At 39.6% G+C, this 14,951-nt stretch overlaps 1 protein-coding gene across 16 annotated transcripts in view; it reads right to left on the bottom strand.

Annotated features, from left to right (window-relative positions):
• Nucleotides 1-14,951, bottom strand: part of hth (Meis homeobox homothorax) — a 650,834-nt gene that overhangs the window by 227,261 nt on the left and 408,622 nt on the right. For all 16 annotated transcript variants that reach the window (XM_022058903.2, XM_087348669.1, XM_022058908.2 and 13 more), the window contains one exon: nucleotides 12,924-12,932. In XM_022058903.2, the coding sequence (XP_021914595.1) occupies nucleotides 12,924-12,932 (9 nt within the window). The remainder of the gene's footprint in view (nucleotides 1-12,923; nucleotides 12,933-14,951) is intronic.

Raw genomic sequence — 14,951 nt, 5'->3', positions numbered from 1 at the left:
GATCAAGATCAGTGTCGTTTCCGTTCAATATGGACGGTCCACTACCCCCACCACCCAAAAAAAAATTGGTACCATTCTTTCATGTTCATCATTTCAAAACGTTATTCAGAGCTGATTTCACCCCATATTCAAAACGCGGTAATAATATTAATGTAATCGCCTGACTTCGCGCTCCCGTCAACTTTATCCTGGGGAAAGAGCCACTCTACACCCGACGCGTATGAGGAGGGCTTCGGGCTAAGCTTCCAGAAAAGAAGAAGTAAAATTTAATGACGAAAAACGCTGCAGTTGCATAGACAGAAACGTTTGGAAACCACGACAACACTCTGGGGCTCTAACCTCCACGTTTTAATGACCTCGTCTACTACACCATGCGGGTCGTCCGTCGATCATAATCCTCAACATCATCATCATCAAGCGTTGTAGCGGGTGGGGCGATGATAGCTGGCCACGAGGCCTCAGACAGCAGACCATCAACTGCAGCTACTAGCCATTCGCAAACATCGTCCGCGTGCCAGAAAAGCGCTGGTACACTCTTATTAATATATCATCTAACCTGACTCATGTGTCACACAAACACTTCCTTTAACACTGTACCAGGCAATTTGAGGAGGCTTGAACCCCTGAACATTGTCTCCAAACACTCAGTTTCAGGCAAACAACCAACAAATATGTAAAATTTGAGGTTCTTGCGGCAGTGAGTATGAAGATGGCTGTCTTCTGGGCTGTAGCGCCACGTGGTCTGGTAAACGTTCACCAATATTTTATAGGTCTTTGTTGCCTCCATCATCAAAATCGCCCTAATGATTAGGAGTGCGTGTGCAGACAACACCGCCAGAACATTTAAATATGACGTTCTATAGATTTCTGAGACAACGATGTTAGTGTGGAACACATGAGCACATTTCTGCCTTACTTTCATGTATGCACTGGGCAATAGTGCCAAAAACAGCATTCGCTGCATAACTGTCGGTCTCCCCTCCCCCCCCCCCAAAAAAAAAGAAAATCTGGCCAAATTTTCAAGAATCGTAAGCCTCGTTGTTTACGGTATTTAATAATAAAAACATATATAAATCGGGAAGCCTATATTCTCAACAACAGCTGTAGTTTAGAGCCTGGATGAAAGGGAAGGAGTGGACGGATATTACGATAAGGCTGTACCTTGTAATAATGACGTCCATGCCAGGCAAAGTAGCGCCGAAACATGCAACCTGCATCTACAGTATGTCTCAGCCAGCACGCAGCATGCACAATACACGAAGAGCGTAGTGACCGAACTCGGGACACAAGCCTTCTCCCCTTCAAGCAAAGTTTACATGACAGCAATGAGCAGTTCTCCGGAGGTATTGCGTCCCGTTATAACTAGTGGCAAAGCAGAGAGCTAAATTCAGGGCGAACATTAACTTTCATCGTTCAACCGATACAATTAAACGCGCCTGGAAATATTATCTCATCCTCTGTGCAATATTTCTATGGAACCACTAAACCAGAACTCATGTCCTATAATAACACGAAACAGGATACGTCTCCACCGATCGTAGTCGTTTCCAACTAGACATAATTGAAAACTGATTCCTGGGCACTTAAATTAATTCAACGACTTCTAGGTTATCAAATCTTCGCTTTTGAAAGGTTCAGAGTTTAATCTCCAAGACCGAAATTCTGAGGTTATCATGATCTCCGGTTCTTAATAATGCCAAAGGATATAAACTTTTAACGGAGATGTGTATGTAGGCTGTCCACTGGGTTGTTGCACCGTGCAGCACTTTGTGTGTCAACGTCTCGGAAGAGAATATTGTCATAGGGCTTAATACACCCTGAAGTTGGAAGAACTAAGTTCATCTGAAACGTTTGCAAACATCCAGAAGAAGACCATCTATAAACAACGCCAGACATAATACTGATATCAGGTTAATGTTACACCACATCTTCATAAGCCGCAGGTGGGTGAACATTTTCACGCACACTGAAGACGGTACCAAGATCGGATTAAAGAAGTAGGGCATGATAATGTGAACTGGATTAAACCGGACCAAGACGGTTGAACATTTACGCTACTGGTCTGTTATTTAAGATTCTAATACCTGAGGCTTAATTAGGCTACATGCAAACATTTATTTTCATTACTGTAGTAAAATACGTGGATATTAAATCCTGCGCCCGACTGTTAATTAACATTCTAACGGTTTGCGGCAGTATTGCCTCTGGTAGTAACGTCATATTCTCACAAACACTTGCTACGTCCTTGTGCATGCGGTGTCTACCGAGGACAAATGGAATGGACGAGCCTCATACATGAGAGTGCATGTGTGTACGCGTAACCCTCTTGATGCGTGACACATACAGAACAATGCTCTGGCCACACATAGCAGGCCACGATTATCTGATAGCGAAACACTGTGAGGTGACAGACCGCATGATGATCAATCCCATTTCTAACAAATGACCGCTCAAACCAGTCAGCCAGCCGGACAAATACGCTGCACCCTAATCTGTCTCTCCCTTTCTTTTCATACTTCGTGATAAGAGGGGAATGATCATCGGTGAATTTCAACTCGGTCAATCACATGATAAAGCATTACTACGGAAGGAAACAGTTATCAGGAATCATCAGACAGAAGCCTTACGCTCATTAGGGAATTGTTTATGAAATACTAATCATTTACACAAACACTATTAGAAATGACGATACTTAAACAACTATCAGAACAAATCAAATAAACTCACATATTAACTGGTCCATGTCTCGAAACATATAGGCTACTTAAAAGAGGTGTAATTTAAATGTCTGGTACAAATGGACGGCAGAGTTTTGAACACAGATTCCGCAAATGTATTCTTCCTGAATTACAACTCGTTTCCTTTCCAAGATTTCCGACAACGCCTCATTCTTTCTTGTTTCCTCTTCGTGCTTGGAACGGCCATTTCATGGCACGTTTTAAATCCTAGAGCATGACGGTTCGAACCCAGTTCAATATGAGAATTTAACTAGACCATTTCTTGTAACATCCTCATTTTATCTCGCTACTTATCAGTTCTTTGTACAAACTGTTTTGAAATAATAATGAACCGAAAGACGACATAAGGACCAAGACGTTCAAAGCCGGTAACGATACATACACGAAGTAATTGTTCGGAGGAGACCTACTTTTGTGGACCTAGTATGGAACCGCTCCGGATGCCTGGGAGAGAGTAACGAGAGAGTTACACGAGAGCAGGCGGCTGGCCTTCCACCGCCCAGAACATTTCGACTGAGACGCAAGAATCTATCAGCACCCACGGTTTCATCGTCCCGTCAACACCAGCGACATTACCAGGCAGGCAGACAGGCATACCATTACGTCATACACCTCTCTCACCACGCCAAATTAACGTGTTACACAAACAAAAAGAGATCAGTTCCTTACAAACAACATGGCAATGATGTCGATGTTGGTTTTCTGGGTCGAAAAGCCGTGTAGAGTTGCAGACAGATACCATCGTCTCGAAGAAACATACTGCCAGGGCCACCCCTGAAGACGGAGACAGTATGATCCTCTGAAACGTCTGTATCTACCTACTTTGCTAACACTTCACACGGCGTTACAACCCAGAAGCACATAACATCGACACCACTGCGAGAACCACAGATCTCATTAGACGGAATTTCACAGCGACACAATATTTCCCTCCAACGGCATAGAACAAATCCTTCAGAAGATAACAGTCATTCAAGTGGCAAAAAATTCCTAACCTTTTATGTAACCAAAAGGTTCATTTCCCTTTTCACAAAAGCTTTATCTTGAGCCAGATAAATCTCACCCTATATCAATTATTTCAGTTTTAATATCATCCTCCCACGAAAACATAGATTTTCCAAAATACGATCTCTTTCGTTCAAGATTTCCCTCCAAAATGCTTTATGGCGTCCTCATATATTTCATGCGTGCTACACGCCCCGTCCATCGTCCTTGCTTCGACTGCCCCAGTAATATTTGTGAAGCTACTCGTTCGTAATTAAAATACCGTGTTTCAACACTTTTCAGTTTTACTACACGTTTCATAATAATGCAACACACACACATATTTTTCGTCCTTGGTAAAGTCGTCCTTCCGACGATACCTTCTTTCTCGTGCTTGGACTTAACAGCATTTAACTGATCACAGAACGAAACTTATATAAATTACATTCGTCTTCCAAGAAACACTAATGAACTCCGTTACCAGCATTAATCGGTGAAATGTGGATAAGGAAATAATCGGTGATTAGTCTGGGAACCAAAGAAAACCCAGCAATTCATTTTGTGGGCCAGATGTCGGTATTCTGTGACTTAGCGTTGGATATAAGCAGCTGCCGCCAAGTTCCGTTTGGTTTCTTACCTTCAATCAGAACAATAAAGCCGGAAGTGTTTCCTGGTCTTCAAAATAAACCATATACTACAGACATTACCAAGGTGTGTGCAATTACGAAACGCAGCCCATAGTAAATTCTGTTTTATGTCGCGACTTTCAAACACCAACGTCATGTCGTGTGACGTCATCACAAACTTGTTCCATAGGGAAACATCTAGTCACTCCACACTCAAATCTAGCTGGTGAATGCGTGTTTTCATACGCCGCATACGTCTGTAAACCATTATGTAGCACAAAACCCTGAAATAAAATTTTAAGGTGCTTTACGCCGACGCCATTTCATCGTTTCCCGTCCAACTGGAACCGAGCCAATACAATTTCGCCGGATTATCTTCCAAGTCTAGAGTCGTTCAAAGCGAAGAGCCGCCGAGATCCACAGAGTATCTCCAAAGCACACAGGTCGGAAGATGACTACTGTCTTCTGGAATGTTGGGCCGTGTAATCTGGCAGATACTAACCGACATTTTAAAGAAGCTTGTTGCCTCCATAATCAGAGCAACCATCTTCATACTTGAAGCCGTAAAATGTCAACTAACATACGGGTCCTATCATTCCATGACAATATATGATACTTCACCATTCATCAGGACAGTCGGAGACGCAGAGACTAGGAATTATATATGCAGTACGCCAGTCATTTCATTTTTTAAGATGCTGCGGTGATTGCCTGATGCATAACGGTTGCGTGTCGATGGATTGAACGAGACGTAAATAGGCTGTTCCCGGCAGCGGTGGGTTTTCTCAACGCCGCGTAGTACTTAGTTAAGCAGAGGCAGAACTTCATCTTCTAAGCAACAAAGCATTCCAAGACTCGGAAGACGTTGCTGTTCATGTTCCGGAAACAGCTGCGTTTTCAGTTCGTAATAGAGACAAGTGACTACTACTTTCCTTTTCAAAATTCGTCAGTTTGTATGTATACGTCCGCCATGAACAGACGAGTAATCCATGCAAGAAATAGCAGAGCAATGATATTGGGCGTCAGATGATGAGACTCCCAGGACTGACCGAGGATTAACTCCTATGAAGACTAAAGCACCTATTAACAAGACTGGGAAGGTGAACTCCTCGGAGTACACTGATATTCCAAAGGTGTTCTTCACATCACGTCATTAGTTCGTTGATGCACTGATGTGACCGCTCTGGGGCCCACCTATCCTCCTATACAGCGGCAACCAGGGTTATTTCCTCGGGGGTAATGCGGCCGGGGACTGAAACTAACCACTCATCTCCATGCAGTCCCGAAGAATAAGTGGAGCTATACTCCACTCCCCGTACATTTGCATGGCGTGGTACTGAAGTAAAAACCAGAACAAATTTTACCATGCATAATATTTTGAGCTTGTTTAAAAAAAATTCCGAATCTAAAAATTTAATACAATTATTTCTTTTTCCTGCAGTTAAAAAACTATGTTTTATAGTCTACTCAATGTTTAACAGCAGAATCTATTCCTTATAAAATATCATAAACAAATAAAAAACAAAATTCAAATGACAATTACGTGATAAATATCCAGTGTTTTCAGATCTTATTATGCAACATAGTTATAAGTGATTCCTTCATATATTTTTGTGTTTCCTCAACTTCAATCGGCTAGACGACCACCTCTGCCCAATAAGAAATGCATTTCCCCAAAACAATATTAAAACAATTATTTCGGTCAGTTTTGCTTCCCCTACAGAATATGAAATGAAAACCTATAAATATTCGTAGGAAAATCTCCCCGACTCAAAAGAGAGTTTACATTTCCCAAGTGGGCACGTAGTAAAGTAGCATTTCTTCCCCGACATGCCAAGCGGTCACTTTAGTGCGTTCGCCCCCCCCCCCCCCCTTTCCTTCCTGCCGTCCACCTACCCCAAAAACTCAAGGGACTACTGACATAATTTAATTGATTTCCTTTCAGTTCTACGGAAAACGTCAGCTAATCTTTCATCCGTCTCAGCGAATTTGTATTCTGCACACAGAAACCACACCCAATAGAATATTACGTTAAACTGTTCGTGTATTTTTCATTGACAGCTGTAAAGAAGGGACTAGACTGTAAAATTACTAATAAATAATAGACAAATTGCTCAAACCATGGTTATTTTGTTATAAACTTCACACAGCATTTTCTCATATACCACACACTAGCTTTTATTAAACGTAGTCCTAGACATTCTGCAGTATGACGTAATACTACTGGCTTCTGCTACTTCAAGGTTAGTAGCCCAGACATTTTGAATATACTTTAAACACAGTAAACAGGAATATTACTGACGAATATGTATTTGAGTGAAAAGCCGGATCACAATTTTAGTAGCCATTAGGCCAACAAAGTGACTCAAGTTGGATCATTCTCAGGTCTATAAAAGGCCCATCAATTCAAGTTCGTTTTTAAGCGGACCATTCACAACGCCTGTAAATGAGCGCATAATGGAGAAGTAATGTAAACAAGTCTGTCGTCGTATGCCGTATCTCCAAAACTTTCTAATGAATAGCTGTTAAATTTGGTATTGGGAATCCAAGCAGTGAATGTTGTCAGGCGAATTATTATTAGCACGTATGGATCGAATATTGTACATTTATTACACGCAGGTCTATTTCACTGTATTCAATTAAAATATTTTATGGTGCTATTCAGTTTAATAGGCCACCCAATTACGAATGGAAATGAGTAACTATCAAGGCCACCATGCACGCACGTGTGTGCTGATATTTCATTAAGGCACCTGGTGTACGATAATGATGATGTGCTGTTTTTATACACTTGTCTAAACAGTGACTATTTCATGGCATTCTTGCAAAACAAATAAAAATATACAACATATGCTCGGATGCAGGCACTTCCATTACATTAAGGAAGCATTTCTTGCATTGCAAATAACTACGGTCACATCTAGATCGGTGCATTGTGTGTTCAAAACTCTCCTAAATGTTTCCAACGATTTGAGAAATATTTTTCTTCCGAAAATTTGGCCAAGAAAAAGTACCAACGTTTTATTTTAACATCGTACACTATTTGTGAAACACGTGACATGTTATTTTTCGCAGGACCTCCAGACATAAAAATCGAGAAACGCAACGAACTGTCGCTCAGGGTAAACGCTTACTTCCTTAAACGCGTGTGACTAACAATTTAATATTCATCATATTGTGCTTTCAAGTTACAACTATAAAACTGTGAAGATTTCCCAATTTGTGTTGGCACACTACTTCGCATTATAATCAATCTACTTGACTTTAACAATGAAAAGAAATAGTATTTAACTTACCAAACCCATGTATCTGCAAAATCCAGAAACTAGTTGTGATGGAGATTCAAAGGAAACAATGAAACTGCCAAATACAAAATCCCCGACTGCTTGTTCCAATGCGAGCCAACGTTCAGTTACAAGCACAAGTGAACTAGAAAAGGCTGTGGTCGGTGAATATCACATTACGGTGGACGAGCTCAGACAAGAAATATCAGTAGTGATAAACCCACACCGCTACATCTTGCGGAAAACCAAAACAAATCACAGAGAAACAGCACGGAAAAACGAAAACTGCGCCTTAGCATTTGGAGAAACAGGGGCAGAGCATTGCATCAAACATTATTCCAGCAAGTCATCTCATGAACCGGAGAGCAATTCATCTTTGTAACGGCGACTGAAGAGGAAACGAATTGAAGTGCATGAATGTTGTCAACTCCCTCCCTCCTCTCCCATCTTTACAACGTAGGTCGGTCATCCATCACGTGTGGAGTCTATCGTTAAGGTTCATTATTGCTTGTCTTTATATGGAATAGCAGAACCCGTAAGTGTCTTATTGATGACAGTAGCGAGTCCTAATCCAGTGTGACTTGAGCAAGCGAGTCTTGTGTACGTGAAAGAAGCGAACGAATGTGCAACCAGACCCAGACCAGTATTAGATTGCTAGGCACGTCACTTCCTTTGCTCTCATCTCTTGTCTCCCCCTGCAGCCCCCACCCCCAATCTACTTTGTGGCCGCTCAACAAATAGATTACGTGAGTGAGTGAGCGAGTGAGGCTGCAACAGAGAAACAGCTTATATAGCTTGCTACACACGTGCAATCCGGGTCAAAGTAAAATTTCTACGCATTATAGTTTCCATTTTCGCATTGGCTTGGCTTCCCCTCAAGAATTTGTATTACATGTCGCGATTTTATGGTACATGGCCTATTAATATTGTATGTAAGTTACAGGTCCGGAAAGTTTTGTCATTTTGTGATGGGGAGTCTCGAGATGACGATATCCTTTATTACAAGCAAAGTTTAAAAGGATCTTACCTCAAAAATATTTTCAGTACCTACAACCCTGAATCATGCCATGCAGATGACAAATTTAAACCATGGGGACGGTACAGTGCTGAAACAATTTCCAGCCACGGTCATGATTTCAAAGGCTTAATCATCCTTCAAGGACCCCGAAAGAAGTTGTTAGTGTGGGCGCGTAACTAAGCGAAGTGGGCAGACCTATTCCAGAACACACTGTGCCGGGAATATTGTGGATTGGTGACCTTAGCCAGTGCCAGATTCGAACGGTACAAGTAATGTGCCTTTTCAGCCAAGGCCACTAGCTGACTTGTTTGGACGAGTTGCCTCTATCAACGATTTTCGGCAAGCTTCAGCTCAACACACATTAAGCTCTCCAGCGGTATAACTACTACAGTTGTTGACTGACCAACATTTTGGGAATGTCACCTCATAACATTTTACCTGGCGCTGTTTTAATTTTTCCAACATTTTATCTTCCTGTGAACACAACTATATCAGATTAAACTCCTTGTGACCGTAAAGGACTGTTTCTTTGAGCTACTAATACTGCCGGTTACCATCACCTTTAAACCTTGCACACATTACCAATTTAATAAAATATGTATAGGCCTAACTTCATATCAGAATGGAAGTTTGTTTGCTTCAGAGAAAAAGAATTTAATTTTTAAAAAGTGTTGATCGACTTCAGGTGTTACTTACTATCGTTCAAATAATCCTCCTGAGATAAAATATGTGAACTACTCATTTTTTATGAAACAAAGCATATCGGTTTACAATTTTCACAATTGCTTCGTTTGATCGGTACGCATGTTAGTAACCTTCTACCAGACTACACGACGCTACAACCCAGAAGAGATATGATAATTAATAAATGATTCGTTAGCATGTTTGGATTTGCGAAACTAATGACTATCAATATGCCGAAACATGGTCTCGAGTGATCACGCCCTGACAACTTGTACGGTGGTTCACAGCACGGCTTAACAGCAGCTTCGTTCGCGTCGCGATCAGTATTCTAACCAACATAATTAACTGCATGGAGTCATGAGAAACTGATAGTCGCTCATTAGGAAACAAATTCCCGGCATTTTATTGTACTCGAAGCTTGAATTATCGTATTCATAAAGATCCAGCAGCTAGACCCCGACTTCATTCAGAGAAATCCAATCGAAATCCTGATACTGTTTCATTACTTCAAGACAAAATTACTTAATGGACAAAGCAAGCGCCTCTGACCCGCCAGTAAAATTTTACCGGACGACACGGTGCACTATTCTTAAAGACAGTCATCTTCAGAATGAAAGAACATTACAAAAAATGTACGCGGGTAGAAAAACGTACATGGGCGTGTCACTAGTTGAGAACTCTTTCCTTAAAGAGTGTAAAAGGGTTACTCAAAACACAGTGGACTTACTTTACATACGAAAATACCTTCGGCAGTGCCACAAAATTGTGTTGAAAACTTAAAATAAAAGGCAAATAGAACAGCCATACAAAAGCTAGGAAGAGTTCAGAAGATTTATAAAGTATTTTTAAAAATAATAATTTTAACCAGCGTAAAGAATACGGAAATATATTCATCCATCACGAATCAAATAATATAAAGCACTTGAAATTACGAAAGAAACACTGAAATATTAATAACACAGTAACATTTTATACACTCTAATGGGTTTGATTGCTTCAATGCCATCCACTGTTATTTATGTTCTGTCTCAAAGTAAAATATCTCTATCTTGAAAGTTTTTGCACGGTCTGTTGATTGAGAAACACTGTCTTACGCATTCACTTCAAAGCTGAATAATTCTTTCGAACAATATGAGACAAGGAATGAAGGAATGGCTCGGATTCTGACTAGAAAACAAAAGTAGTCGGGCAGTTCACACGTGCCTAGAGTAGCAAGTGATAATGAAACAGCTAATCAAAGCCTGTGGAGAGAAAATTCTTAAGCGTACGTACAGCACATATACAAACACACACATACACGTTATATGGAGCGTCGTCAATGCCAGAAATTCTCTTGCTACTTTGCAATCTGCACGGATTTTGAGACATGAATAGAAACGAACTGCATCAGGAAGGTAAATCTGCAATACTGAGTGGCTACCGTTGCATCGCGTCGTCTTTGACACAGTGCAGTATGCATCACGAACCCAATTTTCCCTGGAGAAAATTTGAAAGCAATCAAAACGCAATCATTATTATAACATTTTTCCCCATGAGAAATGTTCTCTTAAAAATACGAACCAAAGTAACATGTAGAATAAGGGCCAGAAATTTGTTTATTTGAAATAGTATGATTACTGCAGTCTACATTACCTCCTATGAAAGAAGTAATTTCGTTAATAGAAAGACTAGTACATCATATAATAGTATACGTTTAATAACTAAATACGTATATAAAGGCAGAACAATTGTACAGCACACGCTCGTCTTCTGAAGAAAAGACAACATTCAGTACTCAAATGTGTAGAATTCTGTCCAAGAAGCCTGTACTAATGACCAACAGCTTGTCTAATTCAGTTTTGGGTGCTCTCCTGATAACAACACAGGAAGAGAGCAAAATAGTGGATAAATGGGGTGAGGAGTCATAGGTCCACCTAAAATTTCGAAAATATTCCGTTAAATAATTATACTGGGATAACACTACGAACGAGGAGTGAAAATATTAAAATTCTGAAAAATCTAAAAAACGTATTTTTGAGAAATATACTTAGTTTTGTGAAACGTATGCCTCAAAAAATTACAACTTGTACCCTGTCAAAATGTTAGGCATGTGGCCCATCGAATTATTCAGCCATACTAAAACAAAGTTCATATTAACCAGAGTTTAAAATTAATTTTGCAGACGCTTTGCGCTGGAAACACGTTCCTAGATCAACCACACTATACATGAATTTGTAAATTAGATTTGTTGACACAAAGTAATTTTACCGATTAATTTAGAAAGAGTAATTGTTTAACAGTTGTATGTTAATCGATTAAATTTGTTATCGGCCAAGAGCCCACTACTAATAAAAGCTTGTAATTAAAACTTTGGGACCGTAAATTTTCAACATAAAACAAGGGAAGGGAGAAAAGTAGAATCAAAATAAAGAAACAAAATATCATACATGGTCTGGGGCACATTGGAGCATCTCTTCTTGTTCCAATTGAAGCGCTTTTTTTAAAAAAATAATAAAGTGGTTAGGAAGCGAAGCTATTAGGGCTGCAACCGTACACCACGTGACAAAGGCGAACGAGCTGAAACTTGTAAAATACTGTTCGCTGGAACTTTTAATGGGATGAGAGAGATCGAAAAAAATTTAATTGTATTTTGGCCATCAAAACAACTTTTAATATTTCGTTCATTGCATTGCAAGTTTCTTCTGCTGAATTAATCAACGCTCATCAACTTGGGGTGCTTATCCATGTTCACTTGTAGCAATTCAATTCAATTTCTCCGTATCAAATACGAAATTCTCCATTAATAACTGATATGACCTCCCGATCGCAAGTGAATTTAATGAATGGTATCCGAGTATATATGACTTTATTGTCCTCCCACTACTAGACATAAAAAGGAAAGAAAATGAGACATGTATTTGAATGCAATTTCTAAAAAACACTGAATACTTTCCTTGAACATGTCTATTTTCGTTGTTTTAAGCATCAAATACCAAAGAACATGTAATATCTAATATATTTAAAAGCATTTAATATTGTGTGTGTTTGTTATTGTACGGGTCTATGTTCAGAAATTATGTACCTTGTTTCAGGGATGTATTTTCAGATATTTGAAACTTAAATCGTTTTCATACAGTGCATAGGCATCTTAAATTCTATGGAATTTTTCGAGTAATGCTCTAGTAAAGTTTTCGTGTGTTCAAATACGAGTAATTAACGCGTATTTTCGTAAAATTTTGCTGGTCACCGATAAAATATACCACCGATTCTGTGTTTACTAGAAAGTAACCTCTCACAATGGTAGGAAATTTTACGACATTTATAATTTATGCAAGTACAAAACTTTATTTCGTAATCCACAGAACATACCATTACATCCAATTAACATAATTAAAACACGGAAAAGTTGTTTTGTGAAATTCCTCAGATATGCCGTAATTCATCCACTAGCTAAATCACGCAATTCTGAACCGACTATCAAATAACGAGCACATATTAGACAAAACTAACATAATCTGATCGTGAAAGAATGAGATGTTAACAGGGATCCTACCTTGCGACTAGCTGCCAGCAGAAGTGCTGCCGTCAGCTTGCAGGAAGATCCACTTACCTAGAGCGTCTGAAACATAAAATAAACACAACATACCATTAAACCAAAACATACCGTAACTTATTCATATAGTAACAGGTACAGGGCAAACAAAATTTTACACACAGCAACTAACGGTCTAGATCATTTTCGAGTCTCTACTTTTTAAATGTGACTGGTATCTCCCCTCCGAAAAACTGCAGCTTCAAGATAAAAATACAATTTCATGCCATGCTCATGTACAAAAATAAAAATGTAATATTTATAAAAAACAAACCCGCGCAGTTCTTGGTTAGGACAGTAAAACAAATTGTGACTATATAAAGATCTTAATACATTACTTTCTTGCACCTAACCTTCCAGCAATTACGACAAAATTGCCTTCTTTGAGTCGATATTTTTGCAACGAATCGTTAACGGTGTAAAGTTATTATTACATAAACAAAGATGCCTACGAAACCCTGTTACTGTCGCTTAGTAATCGATCGAACTATTTTATTAGCCAATCAGGAGGAAGTCTGGGTCTTTGAAAGTCTTGTGAACTATAACCTAGCGGAAGAGAAGAGAACGAAATGTTGCCTTTCGTGACTTTCCAATCATCGAATGTCTCCTCTTATTCCATCTTTCCTTATGATTCGCACTCAATCCACACAATATGCTTAGCGTTTCTTCAAGAAAAAGTAAAAAAAAATCACCTTCCATTCACAAGGAAGTGTGTTAAGTTTCTTACACTATCTCACGAGTCTATAATCAAGACAATGCTGGCAGCTGAACATCTCGTCTCGTCTCACTCGTGACAAGAGAAGTCACGCAGAAGGGCAACCCCAGGGGCAAGAAGGGGAACAAAATATACGTCTACATGCTGATTCACGCTTACAGACTCGACGCATTCCAAACTCATAATTCAAACTGAAATTAATAGTCTACTTTCACATCAGCATAAACATGACAAATGATAAAAAAATCTTGATAATAATAAAATATTAATATTTGACAAACATATTATAGAATGCAGCCTACATCATGTAAACAAAACTCATTCAGTTACATTCTTGAATGGCAAACTCATATATCAAGACAACCGACTTTGGTGTCTACCTTATAAAACGTAACCAACATCACAAACAATAGCGCATAAATGAAATCAGATGGAGGTCCTCCCTGGTGTAATATACTCTCTGAGTCAAAGATACCCTTGTTACTACGCCGCTGCTCATGCCAGATGCGCAGAAGTTCTCTTGGTGCGAACATGGTCTACTCACGAACAAAATTTGCACTCATTTTCCAAATGTTACTTCGCGTCGAAATCGTTTGCTACTGTTTTAAAACATTTTCTAGTGTGTGTCGTCACAAACACGTACCAAGCAGAGCAACATCGTTTCCAGATATAGGAAGTGTTCGACAAGAAGGAATTACATTGCTGGTCTCAACAAGACGGGATGACGGCCCACATAGTCAACACAACTGTTTTACTGCAACACTTTTCGGGCGAGCGCATTTTTTGGGTGCAGGTCTAAGATCACCGAGATCTCAAGACCTCATCCTGCCAGACTAGCCCACGTGTTTGCAGCAACGTCATATTATTCCCAGGGATCCATTGCTCTCCATGTAATTTATCTTGACGTCTTAAAAGGTAGACCGGGAAGGACGGAAGTAAGTATAAAACTTTGCGAATCCTCTACCGTAACAAATCATTTAGGCCTGATCGCTGAACACTGACACAGAATGTTATTTGAGACGTGAATACCTTTCTTGCCGTCCCGTTGAGAAAACCAAGCCGTAAGCACAAATCACCACCTGAAGTGCAGACGTCGAATCAACTGATGCGGATTTTAACGTAAATGTTATTTCATTCGTGAGCTTATATTCTATAATAATAATAATAATAATATTTTTCGAACGGATTTGCTAGTAACATCAATGGAAAATACTAGTTAAGGCTAATTGTTTGACATGAAAATGACAGCGAAAACATATTGAAATCCTCGCGTGATGCAACTTCGATAACCAGAATCATCCACATGGCATGAGCGAAAATCAACAACCTGT

The sequence above is a fragment of the Zootermopsis nevadensis genome, unplaced genomic scaffold (assembly GCF_977971745.1).
Source record: "Zootermopsis nevadensis isolate Lab colony 2312 unplaced genomic scaffold, Znev_1.0 Znev_ptg000013l, whole genome shotgun sequence".
In the NCBI taxonomy this organism is placed as follows: domain Eukaryota; kingdom Metazoa; phylum Arthropoda; class Insecta; order Blattodea; family Termopsidae; genus Zootermopsis; species Zootermopsis nevadensis.
This window is presented reverse-complemented; position numbering and strand designations above follow the sequence as displayed.